The 11,105-nt window shown below is 32.6% G+C and overlaps 2 protein-coding genes across 2 annotated transcripts; both read left to right on the top strand.

The window, feature by feature from the left end:
* LOC126656639 (lysine-rich arabinogalactan protein 18) lies at window positions 1–1,600 on the top strand. Its single transcript, XM_050351250.2, has 2 exons — window positions 1–639; window positions 1,246–1,600. The coding sequence occupies exons 1-2, from the start codon at window positions 52–54 to the stop codon at window positions 1,318–1,320; spliced, it is 663 nt and encodes a 220-aa protein (XP_050207207.1). The 5' UTR covers window positions 1–51; the 3' UTR covers window positions 1,321–1,600.
* Window positions 1,601–2,323: 723 nt separating this feature from the next.
* Window positions 2,324–10,763, top strand: LOC126656679 (protein DWD HYPERSENSITIVE TO UV-B 1). The gene is made up of 9 exons (XM_050351289.1): window positions 2,324–2,327; window positions 5,484–5,682; window positions 6,162–6,597; window positions 7,288–7,872; window positions 8,547–8,975; window positions 9,287–9,481; window positions 10,037–10,093; window positions 10,318–10,380; window positions 10,473–10,763. The coding sequence occupies exons 1-9, from the start codon at window positions 2,324–2,326 to the stop codon at window positions 10,557–10,559; spliced, it is 2,055 nt and encodes a 684-aa protein (XP_050207246.1). The 3' UTR covers window positions 10,560–10,763.
* The last annotated feature ends 342 nt before the right edge of the window (window positions 10,764–11,105 follow it).

Here is an 11,105-nt window from a genome sequence, read left to right as displayed (position 1 = left end):
CTTCACTTAAACACACACTCAAATTTTCTTCTTCAAAAAAAAAAATAAAAAATGGAGCGGAACTGTGTGCTTACTCTAGCTTTAATCTGCCTCATTGTCGCCGGAGTCGGTGGTCAATCACCGGCAGCAGCTCCGACTACTACTCCGGTGACACCTGTAACTGCCCCTCCTGCTAAAGCACCGGCAGTAAACCCTAAATATCCTGCTCCTGTAGCTGCACCTGTATCTTCACCACCGGCAGCTGCACCGACTAAATCAGCGGCTACTCCAGCTCCGGCTGTAGCTACTACACCTCCACCAGCGGTTACTCCAGTTAGTTCACCACCACCAGCTAGCTCTCCACCGCCAGCTCCAGTTCCGGTTAGCTCACCACCGCCAGCTGCTCAATCTCCACCAACACCTGCTCCTGTTGCTGCTACACCGCCAGCTGCTCCTGTCTCCGCACCTCCCGCCGCCGTCCCTGTCTCAGCTCCCACCGCCGCTGATGTTCCTGCACCAGCACCTAGCAAGAAGAAGAGTAAGAAACACGCTGTCTCTCCCGCTCCTGGCCCTGACATGTCAAGCCCTCCCGCTCCTCCGATGGAAGCTCCCGGTCCTAGCCTCGACGCCAGCTCACCCGGTCCAACCGTCGCCGATGATGTAAGTAACTCGATGCATTTTTCATTTATTTAATCTAGATCTGTTACTATAATGTGTAGATCTATTTATACAATGCATTACATTTCCTAAAATAAACTAACCATCTATATAAAAATGTTACTGTTCTTGAAAAACATAGCTATAAAAATGTCGGTGCTGCTAACTAACTAAACAAATAGCCCATTCTTAGTTATATTTTGATCAAAGATAACACGCTCAACTTTTAGTCAATTAAAAATATTTACTACTTTTTTTATTTAAGAACAATTAAAGATAAAATTGGATTATTACGGTCCCTGATTTATTCATATTGTATAGTTCCGTCTTTAATAGATTCAGAGATAATGAGTATTGTCCAAAATTGATCAAACTAGTCAAAAATAGATTATTTGACGGGGAGTTAAGTGGAGTATTTAGAGATCAAATTGGTTGTTTAGTCAATTAATTACGTAATTAATGAGTCAATTAGTCTTAATTTATTGTGTCAGCGGTTGATCTGCAGAAAATTAATAGCACATGATAGCATAACTTTTTTTAATGTCTTTATAAATTAATTAGGATATACTTAATAATCTGATATTAATATTGGTTTGGTGAAATTTGCAGAGTGGTGCAGAAACAATACAAAAAATGGTTGGAGGATTGGCATTGGGATGGGCAGTGTTGGCTTTGATTTTCTAAAGAGCCAAACATGTTCTTCATTTTTATCTTCATGTCCTATTGCTGGTGCTGCTGTTGTTAAATTATTTTTAATTTAATTGCCCCCATTTTGGACTCACACATTTTGATAAAATTTATTTTATAATTTTAATTGTTTGGTTATTTTACTGGGCTACTACTGGTTTCAATTATTGTGTCTAGGCATTAATCACACACTGGCTATGTATGTATTCTTTGAGAGAGGGGGACTTTGTATCATTGTTTATTAATCATTATTTCACTTCCCAATTTAATTTTTTAATCTTTGAATTAAATTGATTTTATTTTATCAGTTATTGTGCTGTTTGGCTTTTATTCTTTGATTGCTGAAGTTAAAAGTTATAGAACAAGTAAAGATGAAAAATGTTTGTTTGCTTTAACACAATATATATGTACACATCAACAACTACTCCACCTCATCAACACACACATTTGCCAGCTACATTACAGCTGTAATTACAGCTCATTTCCCGCTCATAATATTAGTGTATAAATAGCTTAAAGTTTGTAGTTTGTAAGTTTTAGTTTTTGTAATCACAAAACTCATTATATAATCAAAGTTTGTTTTCTGGAAAAGAAAAGAAAAAAAAACTGAAACTTACAAACTACAAACTTAAATCTATTTATACACTAATATTATGAGCGAAAAATGAGTTGTAATTACAGCTGTAATACAACTGTAATCTAGCTGGCAAATGTGTGTGTGTTGATAAGGTAGAGCAGTTGCTGATGTGTACACATATATCGTGTTACCCCCCTCAAGCTGTACGTATTGCCATTATGTTCAGCTTGCAATGACAGCACAACAGCAGTTTTGAAGCATTTGCAGTAGTCTTATAACAATCTTAATGCTTTATAGAAAATGATCTAATAAGCAACAACACTAACATAATCGTTATCCAATTTGGAATCTGCCTGCAGCTCTAAATGCCATCAAATTGCCAAATGCAAGCAACACAAATTACACCATCATTTCTGCACAGACATGCGTAAGCAGCAAAACACTTTGTAGGCTAACAATAAAGCTTCCCATGGTTTAACTACTTATAGTCCATATCCCTGAAACTATATAGAAGATGAAACTATATAGAAGATGAGTGTTCAGGAAGTGATGCCTCCATTAAGAACAAATCTTTTCTTGACTTATAATATCTCAAACAGTAAATCCATATTAAATGATAGGAATAGCAATGACAATTCCACAAGCTTCAGCTTTGTACAATAGTGCTACTGCAATAAGAGTTTTCCAGAGATAAAGTTTTATTCCAAGTGAATGTAATTTTTCATTCAGGACTTTCATCGAACATGTCATGCACACTGCTGCAAAATTAACTGGAACAAAGGGTCAACGCGCCCCCTAAATTTGTAACACGGGTTCATCTAACCCAATTTATACTTTTTTGAGCAACTAACCCCAAAACTCTTCAATTTTGGGTCAAGTAACCCATAATTATATTTTTAAAATGTGTAAAATATAAATCGGAGGTGATGAATGCAAAAAGGTAATTAGATATTTCTCTAATTGTTGCGATATAATTATTCTAAATCTATTTTTTAAAATAAAAATATAAATTATGGGGTTATTTGACCCAAAAATGAAGAGTTTTGGGGTTAGTTGCTCAAAAAAATATAAATTGGGTTAGATGACCTTGTGTCACAAGTTCAGGGGGCGCGTTGACCCTTTGTTCAAATTAACTGTCTCACCAATTTGAAGATAGAAGTGATCCAATCAAATCATAAAAATATCATCAAATCTTCTCGCATAAACCAAAACAATAGAATCGATATAAGTCGATTAAAAGAAACATATCACAGACTGAGAAAAGAAGAATCCTACATTGAACAAGAAAGATTGCACTGATCTCAAAAGAAAACAAAGAAATAGAAATCAATTGAAGAATCAAAATCTGATCAAAAACTGTCGATCTGAAAAAACTTCAAGAATGAATCAAAAAATAAAACAGGCATTAATCGAAGGGAAATTGATGGAAGAGCTTGAAATTGTGGAAAAAAGATGATAGTGATGAGGATTAGAAATCGGAATTACTTCAATCTCTTGAAGAGAACAAACAGAGAATTGATAAAAGAAAATTAAACTGAACGAAGCTGAGATTGCAACTGAAATTACTGGTGATGATGCAATATTCAAATTGAACCTGAAATCAAGAATAATGAACTGAAAATATCAAAAAAATGATCGAATATAGGAACCTGAATTTGTAGAATTCATCGATAGCGATGGACGAATGCTGAAACTCAAATCAAAATCACCGATACCGATGATTAATCAACCAAAACAATATCAATCAAATCAATCCGGATCACTTGGATACAACGGAGAACAACAATCAAATCAATCCGGATCACATGGATACAACGGAGAACAACAACGATCGAAAATGCGGCAGCAACACCGGTGGCAACGCCAACTTCCGGGCTCAGACCCGCTCTGATACCATATTGGAAATCAGAATCAGAGAACAAACTTTGATTATATAATGAGTTTTGTGATTACAAAAACTGAAACTTACAAACTACAAAATTAGAGCTATTTATACACTAATATTATGAGCGGGAAATGAGCTGTAATTACAGCTGTAATCTAGCTGTAGTCTAGCTGACAAATGTGTATGTGTTGATGAGGTGGAACAGTTGCTGATGTGTACACATATATCGTGTTATGTCACATAGAATCATAGTTTAAAGATTTTTAGAGAAGAAAAAGAAAAACAAGAAAAACTCGGCCACAAAATCTGAACCTGCTAATGTGTGCTTAGCTTAATTTGGTGAAATATAATTATACTCACTTTGTTCCATTTAATTTTATCAATCTTTTATTTTTACATATTTCAACTACTTTATTAATTTTCCATTAACACATATATCAAACTCGTCAATAGTAAAGGTAAGAAATAATAATACGTGTCATTAATGGAATTTCAACATATTTCTTGGGGATGTTAAAAAATAAAAAATAATAAATAAAATGAGACGGAGAGGAAAATAAATTTAAAAATTTAATTTAAGGCACCGTTTGAATTAATGGATTTTAAACGAAGAATTCTAAACAATCTATGAATTTGGACAAAATCCATCGTTTGTCTAGAAAAAAATTAATAAAATCCATTAATTTATAAATTCTCTTATTTTCTACAATTCATTATTTTTAAGGATTTTGATTTCCCACCTACTAGGTGGGAAAGTTCAAATCCACCATTTTTTTTATAAATGATGGATTGTTATACTATTTATTTTTTTCATAAATAATGTTAAAAATTCATTGATTTTGTTATTAATCCAAATAATAGAAGTTTACAATTTATGGATTTAAATTCCATTTATTTAGAATCCATCGATTTTATTAATCTACATGGATTTTAACTTTCAATACAAACGGTGCTTAAACAAAATTTATTTAAAAAAGAAAGGAGAATATTCACTCTAGTTATGGATAACTATGTCATTTCAAATTTAAACATATTAAGCACAAAGTATAATTATAAATTAATATAGGACAAAAATCTCCAACCATTTAGTAATTGGCCAATTAATTCATTTTTTTAAAAAGAGTTGGTAGAGGCAATAATTGTAGAAATAAATGTAGTAGTTTATCTGTAAACAAAAAATAACAATTGCTTAATGAAGCTTATGCGCTTCTATATTGGATGTCACATCTAATCCTCATCTTAAATATATCATTCAAATTTATAATGAATGTTTATCCTACTGCGCCACGCAATTTTTAAAGTCCATGAGCATTTACGATAGACAATTTTTTAATTTTTATTATCTATTTTTTATCATTTAATTTTTCACATGACTAATGCATTATTAGTTTATTACACGACTGATATCGCGCATAATTGTCCATTTCTAAATCATCAATCGTATAATTGTGCGACTCGCAGATAATTTAAAAATGACCGTAGAGACATATATTAGCTGATAAGAGCATTATATGTTTAAAAGTTAATCCATTTAAAATGTTTTTATTCTGATCCTTATTCAGTGTCTTGAACGAGACACTTTGCTTATTTATAGCAGGACAAGAATTTAAGAATAATGTCTCTCCAACTTTCCTTTCAGTAAGAAATTTCCATGGCTGTACAATCTAGTTTTTCTAAGCTTTGTTTTGTCTGTTTTAGCAATATTTAAGGAGCCAAAATGCAAAAACCCTTCACGGAGAAGAACAACAGATTCTTCTGATATTGATGCAGTTGACATTTTCTATGAAGCGCCTATAAATTGTGATGAAGAACATATTATGACTTTGTTCCGAGCAAGTAATTTGAAACTCCGAGTTGTTAATCTGCAGGACTCATCAATGGAAGAAGACGTTTTCCGGTTAGTCTTAACGTTTTTCTTTTACATATCTGCTTATAATTCAACTACCAAATTAATTTTGAATGTTGTTTGTGTTAAAATATTGTTAAAGTTATCAAACTACGGTATCTTTATAGAGTACCGACTTTCAAATTCTTAAATTTTGCTAATCAAATTTCAATTTTATCAACTAGTAAGCCACGTAAACGATTTTTAGTGAATTTCTGTCTACATGAAAACAAACAAAAGGTTCACCATATTTTAATTACTTTAAAGTTACTATGTTATTTTAAAACATATTGTAATTTTTAAATGACACGATAAAGTTAGGAAGGCACATATTGTTCCTTTGGCAATATGCATAATTTTTCATCTGAATTCATTTAAAAACTTCGCTTTGTTGGTAAAATTAAATATAATTATTAAAAATCACAATTTGAAAATCGATCACAGTTACATAGATATGCTATAATTTGCTAATCATATAATTTTTTTGACAGGGATCTATGTGACCATGGATTAACATGTGAAGTTCTAAATTTGAGATCGACTCGAATCCAACGACTCAATATATCTGGAAAATTTATGCAGCTGCACACATTAAATTTAGATTTTTCAACATCAATCACTAGTTTTCACAGGGACTGTTTTTCTTGCATGCCAAATCTGAAACGTCTATCAATGTGTGGGACAAGAGTTGTTGATCTTTGGACAACCGTTGCTGCCTTATCGAAACTACCTTCTTTGTCGGAACTACGCTTCCAAAATTGCTTGTGTTGTAAGGATACGTCATCGTGTCCTCGTCAAGCTTCGCCTATCGATGGGTCGTATGTAAAATTGGACTCACCTGCAAATAGTTTTATGATAAGTGGGGTTTATGCTAATGAAGTTACAATTTCAGGATTTGTTCAGGAACAACCGAAACTGCGAAACCAGGTAAAGAGTCAATATACTATGTTTGTACGGAAATTTCTCGAATTTTAAATTTTAGCATTTTGTTTTATTTTTCGAGAACAGTTTTATAACTCTATAATTCTACATAATTAATTTTTTCTATAAAAAATAGTGTTTGGTATTTTTCATTTCAGTATTTTCATTTCCGTAGGACAATATATAATGTCAACCAATATTCATTTTACTCCTCCAACTTGACCTAAAATATCAAAAATGTCTAAGCTGATAGTTCTGGACAAATAAACCCACAATTGATAAAATGTGATCATTTTATTCTAAATTTTGTAAAGTTGACCCAAGAAACATACATTCATAATATCAGTTTTTAGAATATTCATGATAAAATAATCCAACTTCACCAAACTTTCGATTTATTTGTCTAAAACCACTAATTTGAATATTTATGATCTTTTTTTTAAGATTGACGAGGCAACTAAATTGAGTACTTGATCGACGAGATGTTTCATTAATATGCTGCCACGTCAGCTTGAAATTTTCTAAAATAATTGAAAACACTAATATAAAACAAAAAAGAAAATAATAGTACCAAAATGATACAAATTAAAGTTACGATACCATTTCGGCTAATAACCCCTCCAATTTGGGGCTGAAATGAAAGATTATAAATTTTTTATCAATTTGTTTAACTAAGTTTGTTTTGCCCAATGATAGATTAAAGACGAAGAAGAGTTCAACCTTGCAAAAGATTGTACGGACGAGTCAATGAAAAGCACAACTCAGTTGACTAATTATAACTCACACCACCCGTGTCCGATCTGCTACGAGAAACATTACAGGGAGTTCATAATTACTTCATTACCTGCTCTGCAAGTTTTGGATAATTCGCAGGTTACAAAGTTCGACAAAGAAACAGCTAAAGTTGTCATTTCAAAACACTACGAGCACTTACCATATAACAGACATTACACGGAAAACGTTTCGAATATTTTGCGAAAACGCGAAATCGGAGCTTCGAAGAGCCGATTTTTCCTTTCAAGGTCTCTTAGTGCTGCTAAATTTGGTTCTGCTGGCTGGCCTTTGTTGTCTAACTTGAGCCATATGACTAAAGATGAAACGTTTCGGCCTAGACAGTTTGAATACCATCCGTCGGATTCGAGTCTTATGGTTTTCGGAACTATGGACGGCGAAGTGGTGGTGATTAATCATGAAAATGGGAAGATTGTTGGTTCCGTTCCTTCATCAGGAGCTATGAATAGTATTTTGGGACTCTGTTGGCTCAACATGTATCCATCCAAAGTATGTATCTTGGGTTAATACTTAATAACAGGTATTATATTTTCAAGTCATTGAAATTCTATGTTATTTCATTTCGGTTTATAGAACTTTAGTTTGTTTCAGTTTAGACATAAAATTTTAAAAATAGAAGCAACGAGAAGTACCAATTTAAGGTCAAATTAGTCTATATGGCAACAAAAACTCGCCACGTCATGGTAAGATATTGTTGCCATATAGACTTAATTTGCTTGAAATCGCTAAGAAATTTCTCGTTGTTTTCATTTTTGAAGTGCAATATCTAAATTGAAATAAATTAAAGCTCTCTTATTAAAATGAAATAACACAGAAGTCTAATGGCCCCTTATTAGCACTACATCTTTGCCCAATATTTCAATTTGGTAAAAATATTTTAAAAATTGTGTTACATATTAAAAAAATTAATTTTTATTTACAACAAAGTTATGCACCTCGTCATTTTTTATATGATATAGTGATCAAGTGAAATATCTTTTTAGAATATGTTATCACATTAGTTGTTATCTGAGACGGTGCAATATATTGTACGAATATACTGCCAATGATAATCACATATTGTAATTTTAATCAGAAATACTTGAAATGTTTTTGCTTGATATTAAAATTACATTTTTGATATTATTCTTCTAACGTTGACAGCTTCTCCTGTGTTAAAACAGCTGCTTGCAGGCTCCGATAATGGCTGCCTGAGATTGTTCGACATAAATCAAATGCCCCCAAAAATTCCAGGCGTAAATTACACCAAATTTCATGATTTTGAGCCATTAACATCTGTTCATATAAATTGCACAGATGATCAATTTCTGGCCAGCGGGTACTCAAAGGATGTTGCGTTTTACGACATTAACACCACGAAACGCATACAATTGTTCAAAAACATGCATGAAGAACCCATTAATGTAGCTAAATTTGCTTATCATTCTCCCTTTTTATTTGCTACGTCGTCGTTTGATCGTGATGTGAAGCTATGGGATCTGAGGCAGAGGCCGAACAATCCGTGCTATAGAGCTTCGAGTTGTGGGGGAAATGTGATGGTTTGCTTTTCTCCTGATGATCAATATCTGCTTGTTTCTGCTGTTGACAATGAGGTATATATTTTCTTATAAATTAGAAAAAAAAAATTATGAGCTGCAATAGATTTTATGACTCAAACATTATGTGTCTTTTGGTTCGGTTTATTTTAAAAATACAAATCAAAAATGAACAAAAAAAAAAAATCAAAATAACCAACTAGTTCAGTTCGACTATAAAATGTCAAATTTTCAGTTTAATTTGATCCGATTTGAACCCAATTTACATGCCTAACTATGATTTTTTTGAAACGGCTAGTAAACTATGATTGTTAATTTCACATTATGTAGCAATGTGATGATTATAGCTAAATGTTAAGCTGTGTCAGGTGAAGCAACTTTCGGCAGTAGATGGGAGGCTTCACACAAATTTTGAGATATCTCCGACCGGAAGTGCTCATAACTACACTCGCTCTTACTACATTAACGGAGGAGACTACATTATAAGCGGAAGCTCCGACCAACATGTTGTCCACATTTACTCTGCTATAACCGGACGACGACTTAAGGATGTTTACCTTCAGGTAACTTCAATTTTACAGCATCTACTCGTATCAGGGTAATTGATTATGTTCATAGCTGTACTTTTAGTTTATTTCTATTTGGCCAAATAATCAAAAAAGGCCAAACTTTTCATGAAAGTTTCACAAGATCTAAAACCTTTCAATTTTATCCAATTTGTTCCGAAACGCATAATTTCGTTTCAATTTTGTCCAATTATGTAATTTTGCTCATGTGGTGTGGCATACCACATATCAGCGCCACATAAGTAAAATTGTGTAGTTGGAAAAAATTGAAACGAAATTATTCGTTTCAGGATAAATTGGATAAAATTAAAAAATTTAAACTTTTGTGAAACTTTCATCAAGGGTTTAGACTTTTTTCGTCATTTGGCCTTTCAATTTTGTTACTGAACTTTCTTAATTGACATCCGGAGGTTTATAAGTGATTTTTTATGTATGCGGTAATTAATTTTTGATTATTTATGTCAAATTTTTTGCTTATGGCAATCTACTTGTATCAGCTGCTACTGTTCATGACACAAGTTTTGAAGATATTTGGTTCTTAATTGTTTGCAGAATAGTGACTCGGGGAATTCTCAGTTTGTACAATCCTTAAGGGGTGATCCTTTTAGGGTGAGTTCTTATAGAATTATTATTGTATTTCTATAGAACAAAAAACAGTTGAACTAAATTTTTCTCCTCTAATTCGGTTTGATTTCTTTAATTGAAAAATCGATCTACTTTTAATAAAAATTATTTCAAACCGAACTAAAAAACCAATAGCGCGCACATGAATATCGATTGTGCTTCAATGTTTCTTATATATAAGCTAAATTATCTTCTTGCATGATTAACAGGCTTTTCACATGAGTGTTCTAGCTGCCTCCAAGCGCCCAACTTCTAAATATGAGATCATCAAGGTAAAAAAATCATGGTCATTCTTCATAACAATTTGTTGAGACATTGTCTGTGTTAAAAAAACTGTCGTATAATCGGCGAGGGCCTTGTGCAGGTAAATTTACTATCGACCAGTCAGTCTGTCGACGAATTTTCTCATGATCCGCATATGATTCGTTCTTCCAGTAGTCTTGGAGGTTGACATTATAATATTTTTTTTCTACTGCAATTAAATTGTTCCATAATTGTACATAGATCTGTTTTAGTGGTTAGTGTGAAGTATGATGTAGTAAATTTCACTTTGCTTTTCTACGAATTATTAAAACTTGTAAATATTGTTCGCCCATGAATTCAGAATTTGTATTACGCTATACTTCAATAATGTTCATATCCAGTTTCGTTTTAATAGGCAAGACCCGGTATATTTTATTACAACGAGCGGAGTGGCAATCAAAATTGAAACTCTATGGTCGAATTACAATGTTTTTATGTCTGCAGGGACCCACTGCTATAATTTATTTTGATTCAACTTGCATTAAAAATGTATTGACATTTGTTTAAACCAAACTAATTTGAAAATTTATTTTTTTATACGGAATTTTCTGGTCCAGTTTGATTGAATTTATAAAATTGCAATTTGTTTTTCATTGTCAAATCCAAGTTATATAGTAGTGTGATACCTAAGATATTAAGTTGTTTTAGGCAGTGTTTTAAAAACCGAACCGGACCAGCCGGTCAAACCAGCTAA

Source organism: Mercurialis annua, linkage group LG7 (assembly GCF_937616625.2).
Source record: "Mercurialis annua linkage group LG7, ddMerAnnu1.2, whole genome shotgun sequence".
Lineage (NCBI taxonomy): Eukaryota > Viridiplantae > Streptophyta > Magnoliopsida > Malpighiales > Euphorbiaceae > Mercurialis > Mercurialis annua.
The sequence above is the reverse complement of the archived record's forward strand: the minus strand, read 5'-3'. Positions and strand labels throughout refer to the sequence as shown.